Source organism: Rhineura floridana, chromosome 2 (genome assembly GCF_030035675.1).
Source record: "Rhineura floridana isolate rRhiFlo1 chromosome 2, rRhiFlo1.hap2, whole genome shotgun sequence".
Taxonomy (NCBI): domain Eukaryota; kingdom Metazoa; phylum Chordata; class Lepidosauria; order Squamata; family Rhineuridae; genus Rhineura; species Rhineura floridana.
Window position 1 is genome coordinate 95,891,304 of NC_084481.1, and position 25,856 is coordinate 95,917,159.

The 25,856-nt window shown below is 43.4% G+C and overlaps 1 protein-coding gene across 5 annotated transcripts in view; it reads right to left on the bottom strand.

Moving 5' to 3' along the window:
- The window catches only part of KDM2A (lysine demethylase 2A), a 542,877-nt gene that overhangs the window by 96,339 nt on the left and 420,682 nt on the right, over nucleotides 1–25,856 (bottom strand). For 2 of the 5 annotated variants that reach the window (XM_061609562.1, XM_061609558.1), the window contains exons 1-3: nucleotides 14,870–15,035; nucleotides 14,006–14,033; nucleotides 12,255–12,359 (exon numbers count right to left, since the gene is read on the bottom strand). In XM_061609562.1, the coding sequence (XP_061465546.1) occupies nucleotides 12,255–12,359; nucleotides 14,006–14,033; nucleotides 14,870–14,889 (153 nt within the window). In that variant the 5' untranslated portion in view covers nucleotides 14,890–15,035. Of the gene's footprint in view, nucleotides 1–12,254; nucleotides 12,360–14,005; nucleotides 14,034–14,869; nucleotides 15,036–25,856 lie in introns of those variants that run through there. The other 3 variants (XM_061609559.1, XM_061609560.1, XM_061609561.1) reach the window with 3 other exon arrangements.

Below are 25,856 nucleotides of genomic sequence, written 5' to 3' on the forward strand. Positions count from 1 at the left end.
GGGGAGGGGTGAAAGGGAATGGGGGAGGGGTGAAAGGGAATGGGGGAGGGGTGAAAGGGAATGGGGGAGGGGTGAAAGGGAATGGGGGAGGGGTGAAAGGGAATGGGGGAGGGGTGAAAGGGAATGGGGGAGGGGTGAAAGGGAATGGGGGAGGGGTGAAAGGGAATGGGGGAGGGAAGGGGCAAGAGGAAGGGGATAGGAGGGAGGAAGAGGGCAGGTTTGATTATTTGCATGCTTTTTGAGTTCAGTGGGATTTATTCCTGTGCAATCATGTTTAGGATAGGTGAAACTGACCAGTGGGAGGGGCAGGGAGTGCAGGAGGTCAGGAGGGGGAAGGAGAAAGAGTGAGGGAAGGAGATTGGATGGGTGGGCACTGGGCAGAGGGGAAGCCCCTTTCCTTTTCAAAAGGAAAACATTGTCAACAGTATCATTCTTTCAGAGTATGGGGCAAGGCCAATAATCGGATTACAGGTATTCTGTGAACATGGCTGATTTTTAATTAATTTCAACAAATTATGAGAACTGACAGAAAAAAAGGCCAAAAGGGGTCTGGTTTCTCTCTCTCTTTTTAACTTGGAACTCTTGATTCCCTCTGACTGTTTTATGTATTGCCATGAAAATTTAGAGGGTTGTTAAGCAAGCGCTTCTGAGTTCAGGACTATAAGTTTTGCAAGGTTTTGTTTTGAAATGAGCTTATGGGAAGCATCAGAATGGCATAGGGGGTATTTTCAGTTTAACATTGCGGAATGTGAAAAATCCATGCGGACTATACATGGGCATTTGCTTAAACTGCCAAGACAAATTTAAATATTGTACTTGTTAGTAAACTAAGGGTGCCTTTGAATTTCTCCTGAAAGCAATTAGGTCCAACTCTAGTTTTGTAACTTCAAGATTAACTTTGATGCTTCTGCTTCACTAATTATTTCCAATGCAATTATTCTCCATTCACACTTCTTTCTCCCTTCTTATGCTGCATGGAAACACAGTCATCTCATATTTTTGTAGCAAGTAACAGAATATGTAGAGCTTGGTATGGTGGCCATACTTAAATCTCTTTGGGAGCATAGTAATTACTCACATTGCCTGAAACATTAACACTGTTATTTATTAAATTATTTATTATTATTATTTATTAAAAATATTTATAAGCCGCTCTATTTTCACAGAAACTCAGAGCGACGAACAACATAATAAAACATGTAGATAAAAGCACAAATACAGCAATAAAATTACAATCTCTATATTTAGAGGTCACAGTAAGCCCAATCCAATACTTAAAAACTCTTAATTATTCATTTAAATTAAATGCAATCCGGAATAAAAACATTTTAACCAGGCAGCGAAATGACAAAAGCAAAGAGGCAGAACGTATGTCCACAGGTAACGAGTTCCAGAGTCTAGGAGCAACAGCTGAGAATGCTCTATCTCTAGTCCCTGAAAGACGAACTAGTGAAACTGGCGGAATTGTAAGAAGAAAATCATTAGCGGATCTCAAGGGACGGGGGGTTTCGTAAACAGACAATCGATCGGACAGATAGACAGGGCCCAAGCCATGAAGGGCTTTAAAGGACATCACCAGCACCTTGAATTGGGTCCGGAAGCAAATCGGCAACCAATGAAGTTGCTGTAACAGGGGAGTCGTGTGAATACGAAAACTAGCCCCGGTCAGCAACCTAGCTGTAGCACGTTGAACCAATTTTAGCTTCCGAACAGTCTTCAAGGGCAGCCCAACGTAGAGTGCGTTGCAGTAGTCCATCTGGGATGTAACCAGGGCGTGTGCCACCTTAGTCAATTCAGGCGTCTCCAGAAACGGACGCAGCTGGCGGACCAGCCTTAGCTGGGCGAAGGCGCTTCTGGAGACCGCCCGAGACCTGGGCTTCCAGATTCAAGGCAGAGTCCAGGAGCACCCCCAAGCTGCGAACCTGGGTCTTCAGGGGGAGTGTAACCCCATCCAACATAGGTAAATTCCCCGTTGCCAGATTAGTCCCACGTTTGACGTAGAGCATTTCTGTCTTATCTGGATTTAATTTCAACTTGTTTGCCTTCATCCAATCCATCACTGCAGACAGACATTGGTTCAGGGGAAGGATGGCTTCCTTGGCATCAGGCGGGAAGGAGAAATAAAGCTGAGTGTCATCAGCATATTGGTGATAACAAACTCCATATCCCCGGATGACATCACCCAGCGGCTTTACATAGATATTAAATAACAGTGGAGATAGGACAGAACCCTGTGGAACCCCACAGGTCAAAGACCAAGGGGGTGAACAGGAATCTCCTAGTCTTACTCTCTGGAACCGGTCCTCCAGGAAGGAGCGAAGCCAGCACAAAACAGTACCCTCCAGTCCTAACCTGGATAGACGGTCCAGAAGGATACCATGGTCGATGGTATCAAAGGCCACAGAAAGATCCAAGAGAACCAACAGGGACACACTCCCCCTGTCTAGTTCTCTCCGAAGGTCATCAACCAAGGCGACCAAAGCCGTTTCAGTTCCGTGGCCAGGCCTGAAACCAGATTGGAATGGATCAAGGTAGTCCGTTTCGATTAGAAACCGTTGGAGTTGAGTAGCCACCACACGCTCCACTATTTTACCCAGAAATGGCAGATTGGAGACTGGCCGATAATTGTTCAAACATAAAGGGTCTAGGGAGGGTTTTTTCAATAAAGGTCTTACACATGCCTCTTTAAGGCAACTTGGGAAGAAGCCCTGTTGCAAGGAGGCATTAACTATTCCGCAGACCCAAGTAGCCAAAGTCCCTCTCCCTTGTTTTACAAGCCACGATGGACAAGGGTTAAGTAGGCAAGTGGTAGGTCTCATCTCTCCTAGTAATTTCTCTATATCTGCATATTGAACAAGTTGAAAGGAATCAATCTTAATAGGACAGACAGAAGCCTGAGGTACATCCTTAGAGACTGCATCAAAATTGGCCTCTAGGCAAAGTTCAATCGACTTCCACTTATGCAATGAAACTTCATCTTCCTCTCCTCCCCCTGCAGACCCTCCGCAACCCTCTGGGGCATATTCTGAGGGCACACAGGGGGAAGGAGAGGAAGGGAAAGTCCCACCGTGTGAGGGAAAGTCTGTTCGGCTTGCACAGAGTTACTACTGGATTTTACCCATTGTGCATTTATTGCTGCTTTCCTTAGGAATCTCAGAGCTATTGTTAAATTGCTCAGCAGTAAATGAACAATAATTTAACTAATCTACTATGGAAGAAGTATGAACAATATAGTTCTAGCAGTAAGAGGTTACTGAGAAGGCTTTTCAATCACAAACTTAATGACATCCTTAACACCTTTAAGACCATAACTATTTAACACCTATAGGAAAATATAACGTTCTTAGTTATTTTAAAATCTGATGAAGCTAACAATTTGTAGCAGCCAAACAGGACCAGCATTATAGCTCAGCACTCATCTTGGTATTATGCAAGATATAACCTAGCCACAATACTTCAGGCAGAGAATGAGAATCATTATTATACAGCCACAAGAGTGGCTGCATACTATAGTCAGCATAGATTTTTCGCATTCCGCAATGTTAAATTGAAAATACCCCTGTGCCATTCTGATGCTTCCCATAAGCTCATTTCAAAATAAAACCTTACAAAACTTATAGTCCTGAACTCAGAAACACTGGCTTAACAACCTTCTAAATTTTCATGCTGATACACAAAACACTCAGAGAGAATCAACAGTTCAGAGTGTAAGAGAGAAAAAAACGAGACCCCTTTTGGCCTTTTTTCTGTCAGTGTTCTCATAATTCATTGAAATTAATTAAAAATCAGCCATGTTCACAGAATACCTGTAATCCTATTACTGGCCTTGCCCCATACCCTGACCTTCATCTTCTGCAGTTTAAAAGTTAAAAAAAAATGCCTGGCAGATTTTTAATTAGTTTAAAAAATTTAGCATTGGTGTCAATGATAAGCACAGGCATGCTCAGTAAGAACCAACTGTGAGTGTTCCAAAAGTCTGACTCATATCTGCTAGGCTTGGCTAATCAGGGGGCCACACCCACACCAGACTTTTGATTTCACTTGAAACAGTCACGGCTTCCCCAAGGAATCCTGGGAAATGTAGTTTGTGAAGGGTGCTCAAGGAGACTCCTATTCCCCTGACACAGCTCCAGCGGCCAGAGTGGTTCAACAGTCAGCCGCTCTAACTGGTGTTCTGTGAGGGAAACAGGTCATCCCAAGATTCTGTGGGGGAAGCCATGACTATCTAAAGTGAAATAAAGATCTGATGTGGATGTGGCCAGGGACAGCTTTGGTTTAAATTTGGGTAGGAGACTGTATGTGCCTGCTGTAGAATAAAAAGGTGGGGGAAACCCTGAACAAGAACAGTGTTTTCCTTTTGGAAAGGAAAGGGGCTTCACCACTGCCCACCGCTCACCTGATCTCCTCCCCTCCCCCTTCCTCCTTCTCCCCCAGGTCAACCTTACCTATCCTAAGCATGATTGCACAGGAGTAAATCCCATTGAACTCAAAAAGCATGCAAATGATCAAACTTGCTCTCCAGTGGTGTACCAAGGGTGGAGCGGTGGGTGCTGTCTGCCCCGGGTGTAGGCAATAAGGGGGTGCATTTTCTGTTATAAACAATTTCTGCAGTCACTGTTCCCATAAAAAAAATATATTCTTTTTTAAAATTTCATACAGAGGAAGTTCTGAGTTACAACAGAAACTGCTGTTTTTAGTGCTGTTTTGGGGTGGTGAAGATGTGCTGCTGTTCAATCACGGTCACGTTAAAATCCAAGCTTTCTCCTCTGTTGTCTATGGACACATTCCACTTCTACCCGGGCGGCCAAAGTAAACCCACAAGTTAATCTTCTGTGTGGGTCTACATCAAGTATAGATTTTTTTAAAACTTCCGTTCTCCTTCCATACTTTCTGTCATCATCCCCCCCCCGCCTTTTTGTGAGACGCCTCACAAAAGAAGTCTGGCCAATGAACGGCCTTCTCTACTGGTGCATGTGCGCCGCGGGATAAAGCGACGTTTTCAAATATGGGAGAAGGAACTTAGTCTTGCACGTCTGTGGTTTTTGTTGGTCGTCGCAGCCTCCGGCTTGAGGAACAGCTCTATGGACTCTCTGGTAAGAAAAAGAGGGAAGTGGGGGCTTCCCAGTGCCTCCTCAAGAATTTTGTAAGATGATGCGGGGGGGGGGGAGGAGAATTATTAGTTTTTTTTATCCCTAGTCCGTAGTTATATCTTCTCCTTACTATGAGGCGAGGCATATTGGCTTCTGTGGGACTTGATTAGGATTGGTCCTGCTAAGCTCTAAAGAGAGGAGGGTTTTTTTCTACCCAAGGATTGCATTCCTATCTGGGCAACCTGGAGGGGAGGGGTACATGCCAGTGGTTGGTGGGGCCAGAAGCAAAAGTGGACAGAGTATATTTTACCTTTGTATAGTAGGCTACTTCCTATAGGCTCCCATACATCACTCTCTATCCTCCATCCAGGAGAGTAAGAGGCATGATCAGAGTTTGTTCTGCACTGACAAATGCACAGGGGGGTGGTTTAAGGAGAGTCCCAGGGGCCAGATAGAGAGGTCTGAGGGCTGCATTTAACTCCCCGGCCTGAGGTTCCCCATCTCTACTCTAAGGTGACTCTTCGCTGCTACCTCTAGTATGTTCCAGGGGAAGAGAGAAAACAAAAATCAAATATCACTGATATTCTATTCTTTTCTTACAGCAGGGATCACAGTCTGACTGAAGCCACTCACCCTGCCTTTGCTAAAGGTTTTTCTGTTAGTTTACCTCTGCATTCTCTTAAGTTGGCTACTTTAGTTGAAACAATAATTTGCTGTAATCATCTGCCTTGAACTAGCTTCTGAAGCAAATATACTACTAAACTAATCTCTAACAGTTTCTTATTTTTTAATCTTAAGGATGACTAATAGAATATCTTAATTTTCAGTACAGATCAGGTTGTTCATGTTTGAAGTAAATATCTCCAGCTCAAAACATGTTCTGTTGCATTTACTATAACAGGTTAGCTTTAGGAGGTTGAAAGGGAAACTGGTACACTCTTTTTAAATAGACATCTCCCTAAAGTCAAAGCAAGAACAGCGGTGGTGTGTAGCTAAAAGCAATCACACACAAACACACAATATAGAGACAGGTAGCAGAAAATAGGGAGCATGCCTGATAAATGGAAACTATTGATGTATATGTGATGGACATTAAGCTAATAATTCTACAATAAAAAGTTGATCAGTTTCATTATCTGTTTTGAGGTGTGTGTAGCAGTTCTCTGGTATTTGGTGTTAGTTATTGTGCATTTACATGCATATGCACTAGATTCAAGTTGTATCTCTTCCTGTGCCACCTTGCCACACCTCACAGTTCAACTTCTAGATGCTGGGAAGGGGTTGGAAACTGAAGAATCTTCGGTCTGCTAGTCAATCTTGCCCTGACAAGGGGTTCAATTTTGTGGTGTAGTGGTTAGAGTGTCAGACTAGGACCTAAGAGACTAGAGTTCAAATCCCCACTCATGAAGCACACTGGGTGACCTTGGGCCAGGCACAGTCTCTCAGCCTAACTACCTTACATTTTAGTGGAAATTTTTCGACTGCAGAGACATTTGAAAGCCGCTAGAATCGATCCCGAAGAAACAAAGACATGGACAGTATTGCAATTTCTGGAATTTATTGTGAAATGGGATTTTTATTAATCTCTGCCAAACGTATCCTTATGTTTAAGACTTTTCCTAACTATTTGTATATCTGTTGCTTCATGTGAAAGAACATTTTTGAAATTAAAACAAATAAAAAGTGTTCTTTGATCAACTATTAGCAATGATAGATTGACTAATTTGGCTATACTGTCTATTGATCATGAATATGCGAAGAAGATCAATTCTGACAAAGTCATTGACAAATTTGCAGAAGTTAAGGCTCGAAAACAGAAACTGTAATGTTATTATTCATTACTGCAACAGACCAATATGTAGGTATAGGTTTTTTCCCTTTTTTCAAAAAATACATTAATGTAATTAAAAAGTATTAATCCATTACTTTTTTCATTTTTTGTACTGTAATATTTGTTTTAATTTTTTTTACTGGCATGATTATATACACAAAGTTCAATAAAAGAAATTTTTCACTGTCTGTGTTTCTTTTCTGGCCATTATTGTTATTCATTTCATTTCATGATTATTACTGAAAATAATTTTGTCGTATAGAGGAGGGGGGTGTTAAAAAATGATCCGCTCTGGGTGTAAAATACGCTAGGTACGCCACTGCTGCCCTCCCCACCTCCTGCCTCCTATCCACTCCCTCTTGCCCCTTCCTTTGCCCCTCCCTCTCCCATCCCCTTCCCTCTGTCCCTGTCCTGTTCCCTCTCCCCTCCTTTCCTCATTCCCTCCCCTCCCCCTCCTCCATTGTCAGTTTTACCTATCCTAACCATGACTGCACGGGAGTAAATCCCATGGACTGTGAAAGACCAACCCAAATTGTGTTTGCAGTTTTACAAATTTGTAGGGCAGTACAATATTTCAGAGAGGAGGTCAGGTCTCCTGTTCCCCTGGTGCATTCATTATAGCTGCCCAAACTTTTAAAAGCTTGATAGAAATGTGTTGGCTATAGGTACGTTCTTAAACCGCAAGTGTTTTTTTGCCTATTAGTGAATTAATAATTTCAGTATCCTAATTATTCAACCCAAGTAATAAACATGGAAAACTGACAGATTCTACAGTTTGTTAGTCCCCTTATTCTTTAAACTTCAAACACATTTACCTACTCCTTTGAAAGTTAAACACATATCTTGAAATATGAGTTCCAGTTTCCACTTTTCTGCAAAGTATTAGTGGATAAGGATTTAACTAGTCACCATTACAAGGAAAGGCAGACAATCTTGTCTCATATATAGGCATCATGTACAACAAAATGTATATCATCTAGAGCAAATATTTATAGCCAGCTAGCACTTTTTCATCCATCAACTCCTACTTTTTCATAAAAACAAAAACTGTCAGTTCTCAAACTCTCCAAAACACAGCTACTTCCAAAGAAAGTTTAATGCACATGAGCAAACTGTCTTCAGTTCTGTGTACACAGGAGTCCATGTCTTCTTTCAGCTTTCAGGAGCAAAGTATGACCAGCTGCCTACTCTACCTCAAGCAACAGCATTACCTGTTGAAAAGCTTCTATAGATAAGTGCAACATTTTGGTAAGGGAACCTATGACAGAACTGGTATTTACATAGGGTGACATCCAACAGCGTCAACCTGTTTCTGTAATGGATTTCCATTCATGGGAACATTCCTTCCTCTCCTCTCCCACAGCTTGCCATGTGCCTCCAAAATCTGCTCTGGAGGGTTGAGGACCCTCTGTAGCAGATTGGAAGGGCTGCAGGGGAGAGAAGACTAAAGTGAAGTCCCATCGTGTTAACTGGGAGATGCTGAATGTCACTCATAGTTTGATTTCTATCCTTCCCCATCCAAGAACTTAGAGCAGGTAATATTAAAACGTTAATTCTCTCTTTAAAAAAATCTATTCAAAATGTTGTAATGGTATTCAAGTCACCCCATATCTCCTTAACTCTAGCTAAAAACCGTATGTCAACAGCTCTGTAAAGCATCTAGTCTCAGACTTTGATGAATCTCCAGGGAAAGGACATTCCATATCTCTGGGGCAGCCACCAAGTTTGCTTTTGTTCACTCCTCTGGTATAATTTGACTTACAAAAAATATAATCAAGAGGTCTTTTGACTGATACAAAGAATATGGTAGAATATAGGGAAAAGGCCCGAAGATCTGAAAGGCTCAAGCGTTTTAGGACTTTATAGATCAAATCAAATATATTAAATTATGCCCAGAAGATTATGGACAGCTAGTGAAGGTATTTGTTTTTATTTATTTTAAAAGATTTATAAGCTGCTCACGTTATAGAACACCAGAGTGGTTTATAGAAAACCGCAAGTATAAGATATACCCAAAAATAATACTGTTAAAATAACAGTACAACGCCAAAACATGATCAGCAAAGAGTAATAAAACAATTCAGAAAAGCCTTGGGTAAATAAAAAGGTCTTAAGAATACATCTGAAAAAACAGATTTTTGGAGCATGCTTTATCTCAAGTGATAAGAAATTCAACATTAAAGGGGCTACAAGACTGAAAGCCCGGTTGCTGGTGGACATAAGGGGAATAGTAGGAGCTCTTAGTACCACCAGGAAGTCCTTCACCGTGCAGCTTAATGGCCAGGCAGGGGTCTAATGAGAAAGGCAGTCTCTCAAGTAGCTTTGTCCCAAATTGTAAACAAGCAACAATATCTTGAACTTGGCCTGGAAGCACACAAGCACCTAGCGTAGCTGCTTCAACAAAGGTCTAATATGTTGACAATAGTTAGTTCTAGCCAGCAGCAGGGCTGTGGAGTTGGAGTCAGAAGCAATTTTGGGTGGAGTCAGAGTGGGAAGAAATGTACCGACTCCGGCTTCAAAATAAAATTTGATTGACAAATTTTTTAAAATATAAATTCACAATGTCAAAGAAGCTTCCCATGAAGTCAGCTGTATTTGAGCATTTCACCATAACTCAAGATGGAAAACATTTTGTGTGTCAGTGTATGACACAGGACCCAGATGAAGACAAATGCTGTGATGCCAAGATCAGAGCATATTCAGGCAGCAATAAAAATGCTCCTACGAGAGCTTCCAATTTAAAAAGACATTTACAACACTTTCCAGGGCTGTGGAGTCGGAGTCGTGGAGTCGGAAGCAATTTTGGGTGGAGTCGGAGTCAGACAGTAGAAAAATAGAGGAGTCGGAGTTGAAGGTTTGGCGTACCGACTCCACAGTCCTGGCCAGCAGCCTCACAGCAGCATTTTATACTAACTGCAGCTACTGAACTCAAGGGCAGCCTCAAAGAGAGTGGACTGCAGTAATCAAGTCATGAAGTTCCCAATGAATGCATGGACCACTGTGCCCAGATTATCTCTGTTCAGAAATGGCCACACCTGGCCAAACAGACAAAGCTGGTAGAAGGCACTCCTAGCCACTGAAGCTTCTTGTGACAAAAATGAAGCAGTGAGTACCCTAGGCTACAAGTATGATTCCTTCAAAGGAAATGCAACCCTATCCAGAGTAGGCAAGCCACTCAGACTTGGGAACCACTAAGTCTCCATTTTGCCAGGATTCTGACTCAGTTTACTGGCCCCCATCCAGCATACAACTGCAGCCAGACATCAGCTCAAGAGTTTCACAGCCACTCCCTTCAGATTTTTTTTTTTAAAAAAGAACAGAGTTGAGTGCCCTTAATATACTGAAGACATCATGCTCCAAAACGCTGATGACCTCTCCCAGTGGCTTCATATAGATGTTAAATAACATTGGGAACAAAGTAGTGCCCTGTGGTATCCGAGAGCATAAGCGCCAGGGGACGACACAGTCATCAGTGCTTGTCTCTGGAATCACCCCAGCAGGTACACAGAACAATGCCTCCGACCCCCAACCCCCAGAGCTGATCCAAGAGGATACTAAGCTTGATAATAACAAATAGCACTGAGAGATCAAGCAAAAATAATATGGTCATACTCCTCCTGAACAGCTCCTGATAAAGGCCATCCATCAGTGCAACCAAGGCCAATTTGATCCCAAAACCTGGCTGGAACCTAAACTGATAAGGGTAAATATAATTGATTTCATCCAGAAGTGCCTAAAGATGAGCTGCCACTATTCCCTAAAGACCCTTCCCCAGAAAGGGGGTATTTGTGATCAGAAACAACTGTCACATTCTACAGGATCTAAGACAGGTTTTCAGGAGTGGGCACACTACCACATCCTTCAAGGAGATGAGCACCATGACCTCATGTAATAAACATGTTAAGTGTTTGCCACCCTGAACTGCTGTGTGAGGACTAACTGAATATAAATTTAATAAATAAATAAATCTGGCTGGATCTTACAGGTGGGCCAGGTGGATGGTGACACCTACTTGCCAGTCACCTGTCACAATGGCTTATGAAGTGCTGCCACTGATGAGTGGCTCATCAGCTGATCATCAGGTGAAGGGCTGTAGCTCAGTGGTAGAGCATCTATCTGCTTTGCATGCAGAAAGTCACATGTTTAATCTTGGCATCTCCAGATAGGGCTGGGAATGTCTCCTGCCTGAACCCCTGGAGAGTTGCTGTCAGGCAGTGTGGACAATATTGAGCTAGAAAGACTAATAGTCTGACTCATTATAAAGCAGCTTCTTCTGCTCCTTTGTTGATGTTCAAAGCGTTGCAAAGAACTCTTTGGAAGGGGCTGGCAAAGAGCACTATGTTTTGGTCCCCATGATCAGCTGAATGTAGGCATTTCAGAAGCCAGTTGTGTGGGACTTCACATGATCAGTGGCACTTAAGAAGCCCCTTTTGGCCCAGTTGCCTTTTTACCTGACCGTGCCTGACATCCTAAATGATGTCAGGTGATTGGCAGCTAGGTGTGCCTTGGCTAAAACAGCAGGTCTGGAAGGCCTTATTAGGCCCACAGGCTGGAAGCTGTCCATTCCTGCATTAACCGCACCCTAGAACCACCAGTCAATCCCCTCCCTCAGATAATTTTAAACAGTCAAGAAGGGCAAGGATTGAGAGAGCAGGTTGTTGGATGCCTTGTCCACATCATCAGGCTGCAGTAACTGAAGCTGATCCCACAAGATTCTCTTAGATGCTATGTTGGGCACAGACAGATTCTGCAGTAACAAGCATTGAAGCAAGGTAATGTGCTCTCTACAACCTATCCCTATCAAGAAGTGAGCTGCAACACACTACACCAGTTGAGAAGCTTCTGAACAGTCCTTAAGGGAAACCCCACAATATATATTACAATGAACTAGCTTTAAGGTTATAGACATGAGTAACTCATTAAGTCCAAATTGGGCAAAATGGTCAAGCTTTCTCACCAGATGGAGCCAATTAAAAGTCTTGGAACATCACCACAATCTGAGCTTCTAGACACAGCGTTAAATCAAAGACTGCAAACCTGAAAGTCTAGTAGAGGCTGAACACCACGTACTGCATCTATATTCTTCCCCACCCATCCCCAGCTTTGCTAAACACCATAACTTCAGCCTTGTCTGCATTAAACTTTAGTAGCCTTATCACATCTCTACTCTGATAGGCACCATGTTAAAGCGATACTAAATGGCTACTAAATCACAAAATTTGAAATTGAGCCTATTAAACACTATTGTACAGTTATTTACTATTTTGTTTTTTAGTTAGAGTGGATCTAAAATGTTATGGGTAGGAACACGGTGAATGAGAGAGCATACTGACCAGTCTTTTGCTATAACGGACCCGCTCTTCTTCAGGTTCCATCTCAGACTCTTCTGATGAGAGCGAGAAGGAGATATCAGAACTGCTGTCTTCCTCCTCTTCCTCCTTAAGATACCAGAACAAAGGAAGCAGCACAGATTAGAAACTCCCCCCCAATCCTTTATTTCCTTGCTTTTATCAACAGTATAAAATGCCATGAATTAAGAGTGGAAAATTAACAAGATCACCTCCTTTTTAGGACTTTGATGAAGACATGGCTATTGACTGGAATTTTTTTAGCTCAATTCAGTTCAAACCAAAAGACAATTCCAAGTGATGGTAACATTATTCCACAATGGAATCAATCCCATGGTATCCACACTTGAACATCAAGCAATACCAGCATAATTTTGTCAAGTACCCATGTATATGTACATGCTAGACTGCGATAAGAGAATACTCTATGTGGCGTCTGTTTTTTAAATAAGTTGGAGAGTCAGCTTAACATGTTCAATTTGTTCAGCAAATACCCGTAGAAATTTTCCTAGGAAGCATTTCAAAACAATATAGTTACCATGATTAACCACACTGGAATGGTATACAAAGACTCAGTTTACTATGCTACTACACTTCACAACAAAGTACTGCTCTGAGCTTTATGTGGATAAGACAAACTATGCAACCCATTGTCTAGTTAAAAAGATAGTTACCATTTTACAGTAGTGGAAGAATTCTGCCAATGAATATGGCATATCCTACATCCATTCTGACCAAACATAGACAGAAAATAACTACAGCAGAATTTAAAGTTCAATATCATAAGATTTTAATAGGCTAATGTAGGCATTATATATTATAGCAACACATCTTATTATAGACTGTAGGCAATCCAAACCTTCACTATCACACTGTATCACTGGTAGGACACTTGTGCCACAACCATTTTATTGAATAGTTAAGGAGAGGTTTCTGGATTAAATATTCAGCTCTGGAGAAACAAGAGAAAAGGGTCTATGGGACAGGAGAATATTACAACTGCCTGGCACTATACACCTGTGTAAAAATATATTGATCGTTAAGCTAAAAAAATGAAGGATATGGATCCTGAGCAAACCCTAAGTTGGTGTGCATAAGTTGTGGTGGTGGCTTATTTCTCAAGGGGTAGTAAAGGTGACTACAGTGGAGTTCCAACCTCAGTTAAGGGATAACATACATTTAAGTAATGTCAGCAAAAGATATTACCACTGCTACTGCAGTGGTAGATATTTTATAGGACTGGATCAGCAATCAGCCTGTACAAAACTGTCATTTCAGGACCTACTTACATAAAATTTGCATGAGTTACACAAGAAGTACAAGATATAGACCAAAATATAACTTGCTTTAAAACCCAACTTTAAAGACAAAACAAAGCTGCCTAAAAGTTGTGTGCTCAGGCTTTTGAGTACAGTATACAGCAGCAAGATCAGATTGGGTGGGGTGAGGAAAGCTCCGAAGCTCCTACTTACCACCTCCTGTTTCAGACCAGCCTTGTGTGCAATTCTCTCTTCCCAAACCACCTCAAAAGTCCCAGTCAGTAAAATGAAGTAGATCAGCACCCCACATGCCAGCTCAACTCCATCCCAGCAGAAGAGAGGCACAAATTAGCACAAACTTTTTGTGGATTTTAAGCACTAGAACATTGCTCACTGTTTGCAGTGACATAAAATGCAATTAAGCACTCAGGCTTTCACGGGGAAAAGCTAAAACATATAAATATTTATATATCTTACCAGGTCTCTGGTTTTCCTTTGCCCCTTTCTAAGGCAGAAAAAAAAAGTCGGAAAGTCAATTAATTCTCAAGTGCGTTCATCTTCGACCCTGAAGGCTGGAGAACATTAGTATCCATAAAGGGCAATGAGCCCCTCAGAAAGGAGAAGGGAACCCAATCCCACTGTAGGAGGAGAGGGGGCATCATCAGGTGGGTTCTGGACAGCCTTCAGTGCTCCAGTTCCTCTCAGCGGGCCAGGCTTGGGGAGAGAGGGTGCCCTAAGAACTACAGCCTTCTTCACCCTACCTTCCAAGAAGGGAACCCAGAGCAATAACTCCTCACAAGGGAAAGCAACTCTGTCCAACTCTTGCCCCTACAGAAACTCTCTCCCACCTCCACCCAGTGATAAAATAAATAAGCTCTCGGTTACTGTTCTAGAGCAGTAATTCCTAGATCCCTCTCCCACCCCATTCCAGACCAGTCTCATCTACACATTCAGCCTTCCCAGCCCTATAACTTGCCTTTCTAGGATATCCACACACCCCTCTGACTCTCAGCTCAGCCCACTTGGCTTACCTCAAATGCCCCCACCTAGCCCAACCCAGTTCCCCCCGCAACCCGGGCTCACGAACGCCGGCCCCATGCTAGGCTCGTCATGCACACCCCAAACTCGCACCCCAGCCTGAGCCCTGACGCTTCTAGCCCTAACACCCCCCCGGGACACGACCGAAGCCTCTTAATGCACTGGGCCAACAGGCACCGTCGCGCCGGCTTTTGGAGCTAGGAAGGCGACCCAGTACCGCGCAGCTCGACCCCTCAACCCACCGGCACCCGCCCGCCTCTAGCACTCGTTCCCTCCCCACCGCCCCCAGACTCTTCCTCTCACATAGAAGCAGCCGCCGCCATTTTGAACCCGTCAGACTCTCACATACACACATACAAGGCCGCCATACTGCGCCTGCGCGGCGTATCCTTCTCTCAACGTCCCCCTCCCAACAGGCAAGGACCTACTATGCGCAGGCGTACTTTTCCCCACCCAGAAACTAGACCCGCTTAACTGCGCAGGTGCATAAAGGAAGACTACTTTTTGGCCTAAAGTTAAGCAGTGGAGACGCATGCGCGTTTTTTGTAACCCTTCTGACTTGAGCAGAGTCTTATGTAAATTGTAGTTTTCTGTGGCTCTGCCTATGGAAATCCTACAGCTTCTGACGCGTGCGCAATAGTAGCGTTTGCCTGCACGAAGGTAGAGCTGCAGGCTGCGGTCGCTCATGTGTTTAGAGAGCTATTGATTTCAGTGGACCTGATCCGGAGTAAGAAGTTTAAGGACCATATTTCTTAAAGTGTCTGGATAAGTAGGCTGAGTTCCTCAAAGTCTATATTATTAAGAGAAGGGTATAGGGTCGTCCCAATTCTAGGCCCATTTAGAAGTGTGCTGATTTTGGACTATATTCCTGCTCAGAACGGTCCCGCAGGTAGCGGGTATTAAATTTCTCAAGCCTTTGCCTTTATGGCAACTGGAGAGATAACAAATAGCCGGTTGGATGCAAGAATATTGCTTTATCTTTTTTGCATATTCGGTATATATTTTCTGGAAGGGACATCACCCACCAAGCACACAACTGTCAGAGGCCAGTACCGGCTTTATATCAATGTCATAGACAACGAGCAACAAGAATCTGGGGCATCTGATTTGGGGACGTGTCTTGACTACTGAGACTGAAATCTTAAACGAACTTACCAGCGGTTCAGTTGGGCTAGCACACGACACGGGTGTGGATGTTTAGGATTCGGCGATAAAAATGACCTCCCTTTCACTCTCTTGCCTCTAACATAATATGTGGTAAGAATATTCTTTCTAAGTGTCACGCCGCCGTGATTTTTTACCAGTATAGTAAAATGATACAGAAAAGGAATACTCTTATTTTCAGAGACCGAACGGAAAGCACCTAAAACAAAATCAAAAGACCATACAGAGTTGACACCTAAATAGCAAAACGAATTACATCCTGGCGGCTAGCTGCTGTCAGTATATAATTACTTTAGCGTCAGTAAACATTTAGATAAGTTTCTCAAAGGTGTGGTGTTAACCTAATCTTCAGGCGTTTTTTCACAAAAGCCACCTGAGGGACAGTTCATTTTAGATTAAATCGGGATTCTGTTAGATTGATGAGATTAAATTTACAAAATATTGTGGGGGAAACCCACCCGTACTGGTCTAGATTTTGAAGTAGACTATATGTGAGTTTATGTGTTAACAAAGTTTGGTATAACTATAAAGTATGACAATTTATGTTGAGCAGACCCATCCTATGAATGTCTTAAGTAGTAGGAAATCCCAATGGAACTTGCTCTGGAGTAAACTTACATGAAATCAGGCTGCCAGTTGTTTGGGATGGGTTTTTTTTTAACCTTTAGGTAAGTGCAATTTATACCCTACCCCACACAGCCATGAAGCTCACTGGGTGACCTTGGGCCAGTCGCTGCCTCTCAGCCTCAGAGCAAGGCAATGGTAAACCACCTCTGAATACCGCTTACCATGAAAACCCTATTCATAGGGTTGCCATAAGTTGGGATCAACATGAAGGCAGTCCATTTCCATTTTTAAATCATGAAAGTTCACTTTATTGATTAGTATCCCGATTCTGATCGCATTGCATAGAAGGAAATTACCCTCATAAGTAATGAATTAATCTTACTTCTGAATTTTGTGAAAGGCATTATGGCTCAGGGTGTTAGTCTGGTTGAAATGCATAGATTGACAGACTACAGCTGCAGTACTACAAAAATAACCCTCCCTCCCAATCACACAACAGAAGTAAGTTTCTACCGAAACCAAGCAATGTGTTTAGGACTATGAACTAATCAATCAAACCTCATACTCATTTAGAAACAAGCATCCCTGTTTGCTGAAATACAACATTATTTAGGTTGATAATATACCAGAACTTTAAAAAAGTTAACCTGGAATATAGGTCTAAAGACGTTTTGTTACCTGTACATTTCACAAAGAAGTTTCTAAAAAAGGGGGCACACATCAGAAGTGCCCTCTCCCTTACGTAGAATCCATGGTATGATGGAATAGAAAGCTCTCAGTATCATAATACTATCTGTTTAATTTGACTCTTCCTACAATATTCTACAAAACAATAGCCACATTAGTCAATATAAAGACATTTTTGCTTTTGCCTTATCTCTTTGGTCTCTTGTGTTCAGTGAAAGCTGCAAGGAACTGGGGATAGAAAGGTGGTTAATTTATTTTTTTAAAAAGAAAAAAGCAAGTTAATACTTCACTCAATACACAAGTTTTATTTTTCTTTGTTTGTTTTCAGATTCTGTATTTCTATACGATTGCTTCACTTTGGAAGGGGAATGCCACATCATAGTTGTGGCCAGGACCAAATGAACTTTAAATGGATCAAAGGAGGCATTACTTAGTTAGTCTGCCAGGTTATGTAAAATCAGGCCCATCTTTCTGCTTCCTTATTTTTTTGCCTCCAACACCCATGTCTGAGGGAAACCCCTCTGAGGCTTGAAATCTGGCAACTTTTTAGCAGGTTGTTGCTTCAACCAAGCATACCACATATGCAGTGCTTAATTTTAACAAATGGGTAAAAGGTGTTTGGTCTTAAAACTGCCCATCTAGTAGTGCTGTCTGATTTGGATTTCCCCCCATTATTTCACATGTATGCGGGGTTGGTGATAGCTACTTCCCAATAAACAAAGGGCATTCTGCATATACTCAACTGCTCTAATCCTCTTAACCTTTCTGTTTCTATCTTTCCCAGCATCTAGCCTTGCTATTTATTTATTTATTGTATTTGTATACCACCCCATAGCTGAAGCTATCTGTATTAAATATGTCTGTGTCTGTGGATGCAGTTGTAGGGGAGTTCCATCTCACAATCCCATTGATGTGCATGGTTCACTATGTGGCAATGAGCCATAGGGCCTTCTCTGTGATGCCTGCCCACCTTCCTGCTTCTGGAACTTGCTCCTATGGAAATAAGACTGCCCTCCTCAATGATGGTATTTAGATTATTTATTTATTTATTGCACTTATATACCACATTTTTTCCAAGGAGCTCAAAGTGGTCTACATGGTTCTCCCCTCTCCATTTTATCTTCACAAGAACCCTATGAGGTAGGTTAGGCTGAGAGACAGTGACTGGCCCAAAACCTCCCAGTGTGCTTCATGGCTGAGTGGGAATTCAAACCCTTCTCTCTCAGGTCCAACAGTCTAGCCATTACACCACATTGGCTCTCTTAACCCTTTTACAAAAGAAACAATGCATCACCAACTTAAAAGATAGCTTAAAACCCATCTGTTCACAGAAGCATTTTGAGAAGATGTTTGAGTGGGTATGGTTAGTTTTGATAATACTTCTGAATTGTTTATATTAACTTAAATGTGATTTTTGAAAATAATGTTTAAATGGTTTTTCATGGTTTTGTCATGAGAGTGCACTGCCATGGGATCCTGCAGGATGAAGGGCAGTTTATAAATGTAAATAAATAAATAAATAAATATCCTAAAAAAGGGCATTGCTGGCTGGAACCCTGAATACGTACAGCATGCACTGCAATAAATAAACATGTGTTGCAGGTCTCATTTGTCTTTATTATTATTTTTAACTATTGCTGGCCTCTGGTGCTGAAATCAAGCTGGCTGAAAGCAAGTCGTGCATGGCATTTTTATGAATGTATGCAGTTGCCTTCTTTTCTTTCTTAGTGCTTTTAGCACCTACAGGGAAAGCAAATATTCAACAAATGCAGATTTTCTTGCCAATGCAAGAATGCAGTTCTTGCAGTTATGAAGAAATAAACACCTGTGATGCAGCTGCTGAAGGCATAGAACCATTGGCCAGAATCCCAAACTCCACACATGGTTTTCAGCATATACGTGGGAGTTTTCCAGTACTTCCTTTCAGTGGTAGTGTCTTTCCCCAAAACAGGTTGTCTGTGTGTTTTATCAGAGCAGTACCTCATGAGACACAAGGGACTTTCACAGGAAGGGTAAATCTCCTTTTGCATGCATGAAAGTACGTTCCACTTTTGTGTGGTATGTATGTGATTGCATAAGGTTGTAGTCTACCAAAATATATTTATAAAATAGCAGTTCCAAGCATGTAATTTAAATCCATGGGACTAATTGACCATGGGATTCTCCTTGATGGCCTTCACGGAATGGGGCTTGCATGCACTGTTTTGTGGCGATTCACTCCTTCCTAGGGGGTAGGTCCCCGAAAAGGTGCTGAGGAACTTCTGTTTGATCCCTTGGCTGATGAGGTCCCATAGGGTTGCATCTTGTTCCCCATGCTATTTGACATCTACATAAAACTGTTGGGAGAAGTTGTTTGGGGATTTGGTGTGGGGTGTTTTCAGTAATAGGCAGATAACATGCAGTTCTCCATCTCTGCTTTCCCTGTCATTCCAGAGAAGCTGTAGAGGCCCTGAACCAGGGTCTGAGCATGGTGACTGGATTGGGTTTGGGCTAAGAAGCTGAGGCTTCATGCAGACAAGACAGAGGTGTTGTTGGTCAATAGGGAAACCAATGCAAGACTATTATATTTATTTGACAAAATTTATATACCGCTTGATTTAAAAAACCTCTAAGCGGTTTACAGAAGATATTAAGATTGTCAATAAAACAGTTAAAAACAAGAAATTTAAACATTTTAAAAACCTTTTAAACACACCAATATCTATGTGTCTGATATCTAAACAAAAAAGTTTTAAGCAGGCACCAAAAAGAATACAGCTCAGGCAGTTGCCTGATGTCAATAGGCAGGAAGTTCCAAAGTGTAGGTGCTGTCACACTAAAAAATGATTTCTTACAAGTATGGAACAAGTATTATGTGGCACCTGTAATAGTGCCTGTTTCTCAGCTCAAAGCACTCAAGTGGGCACTGTGATGTTCCTGTATTAATGTAAATATGGTAAGTGTTGTTTGTATAGAAGATATATGGTAAGTGGAGTGAAAGAGGAGGGGGGAGTAGATGAGCAGTAGAATGCTGGATGATTGGCTGAGCGTTTGAATGGCTGAGAGTATAAATGGAAGAATGACAGTTGAATCTGGGTGGGATATAGTTGGTGGACGTTAGGAGGTGGATGTTTGGTAGTGGATGTTAGGAGAGTGTGGAGAAAGAGGGAATTGGAGTTCTAGTTAATAATAAGACAAGTATCACAGGAATAGATGAAACCATATGCTTATGTACCATTATAAAAGTAATCTTGTTATTTCTGATATTTAATAAATACTATTTTGGTTTACCAAAGGCCTGATCCTTGGCTGGGGTTTTCACAGACCAGAAGGGAGGGCAAGGTAATTACCAAGGCTGAAGGGAAACAGTAACGAATGGTGGCAGCGGTGAAGAGAAGAATAATATCATTTCAAGTATCCAGAGCAACCCAGAGTTATATGTGTAATCTATATAGATACAAAAGGGGTTGGGGACAGCTTACGCACGCAGTCACAAAAGTAACCAGAGAGAGACTCAGGCAAAGTCTCTGGGAATATTGGTTGCAGGACGTGACTGGTGGTGCTGCCTAGCAGAGGGATCTAGTGAGATCTGTGCTAGAGCGGAGAGAGAAACCATAAAAAAGGACAGTCCGGACTGGTGGAGTCCCTGGTGGTGCCTAGTGAAAGGCAGTAGCCACGAGCAGGTAGGAACCTGACAGGGAGAGTCAGGGAAGGGCGTCACAGGCACATATGTGTTAAGGTGGTCCTGCACGTAAACTAGTTCCATGCTGTTAAGAACATAAGAACATAAGAAGAGCCTGCTGGATCAGGCCAGTGGCCCATCTAGTCCAGCATCCTGTTCTCACAGTGGCCAACCAGGTGCCTGGGGGAAGCCTGCAAGCAGGACCCGAGTGCAAGAACACTCTCCCCTCCTGAGGCTTCCGGCAACTGATTTTCAGAAGCATGCTGCCTCTGACTAGGGTGGCAGAGCACAGCCAACATGGCTAGTAGCCATTGATAGCCCTGTCCTCCATGAATTTGTCTAATCTTCTTTTAAAGCCATCCAAGCTGGTGGCCATTACTGCATCTTGTGGGAGCAAATTCCATAGTTTAACTATGCGCTGAGTAAAGAAGTACTTCCTTTTGTCTGTCCTGAATCTTCCAACATTCAGCTTCTTTGAATGTCCACGAGTTCTAGTATTATGAGAGAGGGAGAAGAACTTTTCTCTATCCACTTTCTCAATGCCATGCATAATTTTATACACTTCTATCATGTCTCCTCTGACCCGCCTTTTCTCTAAACTAAAAAGCCCCAAATGCTGCAACCTTTCCTCGTAAGGGAGTCGCTCCATCCCCTTGATCATTCTGGTTGCCCTCTTCTGAACCTTTTCCAACTCTAGAATATCCTTTTTGAGATGAGGCGACCAGAACTGTACACAGTATTCCAAATGCGGCCGCACCATAGATTTATACAACGGCATGATGATATCGGCTGTTTTATTTTCAATACCTTTCCTAATTATCGCTAGCATGGAATTTGCCTTTTTCACAGCTGCCGCACACTGGGTCGACATTTCATCGTGCTGTCCACTACAACCCCGAGGTCTCTCTCCTGGTCGGTCACCGCCAGTTCAGACCCCATGAGCGTATATGTGAAATTCAGATTGTTTGCTCCAATATGCATAATTTTACACTTGTTTATATTGAATTGCATTTGCCATTTTTCTGCCCATTCACTCAGTTTGGAGAGGTCTTTTTGGAGCTCTTCGCAATCCCTTTTTGTTTTAACAACCCTGAACAATTTAGTGTCGTCAGCAAACTTGGCCACTTCACTGCTCACTCCTAATTCTAGGTCATTAATGAACAAGTTGAAAAGTACAGGTCCCAATACCGATCCTTGAGGGACTCCACTTTCTACAGCCCTCCATTGGGAGAACTGTCCGTTTATTCCTACTCTCTGCTTTCTGCTTCTTAACCAATTCCTTATCCACAAGAGGACCTCTCCTCTTATTCCATGACTGCTAAGCTTCCTCAGAAGCCTTTGGTGAGGTACCTTGTCAAACGCTTTTTGAAAGTCTAAGTACACTATGTCCACTGGATCACCTCTATCTATATGCTTGTTGACACTCTCAAAGAATTCTAATAGGTTACTGAGACAGGACTTTCCCTTGCAGAAGCCATGCTGGCTCTGCTTCAGCAAGGCTTGTTCTTCTATGTGCTTAGTTAATCTAGCTTTAATCATACTTTCTACCAGTTTTCCAGGGACAGAAGTTAAGCTAACTGGCCTGTAATTTCCGGGATCCCCTCTGGATCCCTTTTTGAAGATTGGCGTTACATTTGCCACTTTCCAGTCCTCAGGCACGGAGGAGGACCCGAGGGACAAGTTACATATTTTAGTTAGCAGATCAGCAATTTCACATTTGAGTTCTTTGAGAACTCTCGGGTGGATGCCATCCGGGCCCGGTGATTTGTCAGTTTTTATATTGTCCATTAAGCTTAGAACTTCCTCTCTCGTTACCACTATTTGTCTTAGTTCCTCAGAATCCCTTCCTGCAAATGTTAGTTCAGGTTCAGGGATCTGCCCTATATCTTCCACTGTGAAGACAGATGCAAAGAATTTATTTAGCTTCTCTGCAATCTCCTTATCGTTCTTTAGTACACCTTTGACTCCCTTATCATCCAAGGGTCCAATTGTCTTCTAGATGGTCTCCTGCTTTGAATGTATTTATAGAATTTTTTGTTGTTGGTTTTTATGTTCTTAGCAATGTGCTCCTCAAATTCTTTTTTAGCATCCCTTATTGTCTTCTTGCATTTCTTTTGCCAGAGTTTGTGTTCTTTTTTATTTTCTTCATTCGGACAAGACTTCCATTTTCTGAAGGAAGACTTTTTGCCTCTAAGAGCTTCCTTGACTTTGCTCGTTAACCATGCTGGCATCTTCTTGGCCCTGGCGGTACCTTTTCTGATCTGCGGTATGCACTCCAGTTGAGCTTCTAATATAGTGTTTTTAAACAACTTCCAAGCATTTTCGAGTGATGTGACCCTCTGGACTTTGTTTTTCAGCTTTCTTTTTACCAATCCCCTCATTTTTGTGAAGTTTCCTCTTTTGAAGTCAAATGTGACCGTGTTGGATTTTCTTGGCAATTGGCCAGTTACATGTATGTTTAATTTAATAGCACTGTGGTCACTGCTCCCAATCGGTTCAACAACACTTACATCTCGCACCAGGTCCCGGTCCCCACTGAGGATTAAGTCCAGGGTTGCCATCCCTCTGGTCGGTTCCATGACCAACTGGTCTAGGGAATAGTCATTTAGAATATCTAGAAACTTTGCTTCTTTGTCATGACTGGAACACATATGCAGCCAGTCTATGTCCGGGTAGTTGAAGTCACCCATTACTACCACATTTCCTAGTTTGGATGCTTCCTCAATTTCATATCTCATCTCAAGGTCTCCCTGAGCATTTTGATCAGGGGGACGATAGATCGTTCCCAGTATTAAGTCCCTCCTGGGGCACGGTATCACCACCCACAACGATTCTGTGGAGGAGTCTGCCTCTTTTGGGGTTTCGAGCTTGCTGGATTCAATGCCTTCTTTCACGTATAGAGCGACTCCGCCACCAATACGTCCTTCCCTGTCCTTCCGATATAGTTTATATCCAGGGATAACCGTATCCCACTGGTTTTCTCCATTCCACCAGGTCTCGGTTATGCTCACTATATCAATGCTCTTCTCTAAGACCAAGCACTCCAGTTCTCCCATCTTGGTTCGGAGGCTCCTAGCATTAGCGTACAGGCACTTGTAAGCAGTGTCTCTCTTCAAGTGTCTTTGGCACTTGTGGTTAGGCCTGTGGTAATTTTGCTCTTCTGAATTGATATCCTGTGCCCCTGCTCTCACAATGCCTACTTCTAGGCCTACCCCTTTTAAAATTTCATCATTTCTTTGGTTTTTATCCCAGGGGGGAGGTTTATTCCGAACCGGACCTTTCTCAGCTCCTGTCGGGTTTCCCCCCTCAGTCAGTTTAAAAGCTGCTCTGCTACCTTTTTAATTTTAAGTGCCAGCAGTCTGGTTCCATTCTGGTTCAAGTGGAGCCCGTCCCTTTTGTACAGGCCCGGCTTGTCCCAGAATGTTCCCCAGTGCCTAACAAATCCGAACCCTTCCACCCGACACCATCGTCTCATCCACGCATTGAGACTGTGAAGCTGGGCCTGTCTGGCTGGTCCTGCGCGTGGAACTGGTAGCATTTCAGAGAAAGCCACCTTGGAGGTCCTGGCTTTCAGCATCCTACCTAGCAACCTAAATTTTGCTTCCAGGACCTCACGGCTGCATTTCCCCATGTCGTTGGTGCCAACGTGCACCATGACCACTGACTCCTTCCCAGCACTGTCTACCAAACTATCTAAACGACGGGCGATATCCGCAACCTTCGCACCAGGCAGGCAAAACACCTTGCGGTCTACACGCCCATCACACACCCCACTGTCTATGTTCCTAATGCTCGAATCACCCACTACAAGGATCCCTCCACCCCCTGGAGATATATCCTCGGCACGAGAGGATAGCTGCTCATCCCCCAAGGAATGGGTCCCTTCTAAGGGATCGTTTCCCTCTTCCTCAGCTGGATGCTCTCCTTCCCCGAGACCATCGTTCTCCATGATAGCAGGAGAGCTATCATCGTTGGAGTGGGACACAGCTATAACGTCCCTGGAGGCCTCCTCCACACACATCTCTGCCTCTCTCAGCTTTTCCAGGTCCGCCACCTTGGCCTCAAGGAAATGAAGTCGTTCCCGGATAGCCAGGAGCTCATTGCACCGAGAGCATACCCACAACTTCTGTCCAACAGGCAGATAGTCGTACATGCTGCAGGCGGTGCAAAACACTGGAAAGCCCCCACACCCCTGCTGGCTTCTTACCTGCATAGTTTTGTTTAAGGTTTATTACGTCAATGGGTTGGAGACTGCGGTTTAGTTGAGGTCAGGGAACAGACGGGCAGAGTGGGGGGCCCTGGCCTCCTCGCCCTGCTGCCGAACTTGCTCTGCTGCTTAACTCGCCTTGATGCTTTGTCAGCTGGGGCCTTGACGCTTTGTCAGCTGGGGCTCCCTCTAGCTCGTGGAGCTATATATACCAATAGTAGACAGCGGGTATAGCAAGACAGCAGGTATAGCACAGTGGGGAGGAGAGCCTGGCTAGGAGTCCAGAGTCTGAGTTCAAATCCCCGCTCATGTCTCCTGGGTGTCAAGGGCCAGCTAAAGATCACCCCCACAGTGAGTGGCTCAGGGGTTACGTGCCCTGCCACCTGTGGAGCCGTGGGCAAGCTGCATAGTCCCAAGGAGCCCAGTTGCCCCCCAGCTGGCAGTTGAGGACAAGGAGGGGGCTGGCTTGCGCAGCTGTGGCAAGCTGAGTGGGCCCTAGTCAGCTGGGGAGGACTAGTCTCAGAGGGAGGCAATGGGAAACCCCCTCTGAATACCGCTTACCATGAAAAAATAGGGTAGCCATAAGTCGGGATCGACTTGAAGGCAGTCCATTTCCATTTTCATACCAATAGTAACAACTTTGAACTTGCCCGATAACAAATCAGCCGCCAGTGCAGATCCCTGAGTAGAGGTGTGGTATGCTGACAGGGGCTCACTCCTATCAGTAATTTAGCTGCAGCATTCTGCACTAACTGCAGATTCCAGATCAAGTGCAAGGGAAGCCCCACATAAAGTGCATTGCACTAATCCAGTCTTGAAGTCAGCAATGCCTGAACTACTGTGGTCATACTCTCTCAGTCTGGGAACGGTCGTAGATGTCTTACCAGATGCAGCTGATAAAAGGCATGTCTAGCCATTGAGACTACCTGGGCCTCCAGTGACAGAGCTGGATCCAGAGGCACCCCCAGAATGTGTAACTGCTCCTTCAGGGGGAGTGAAACCCC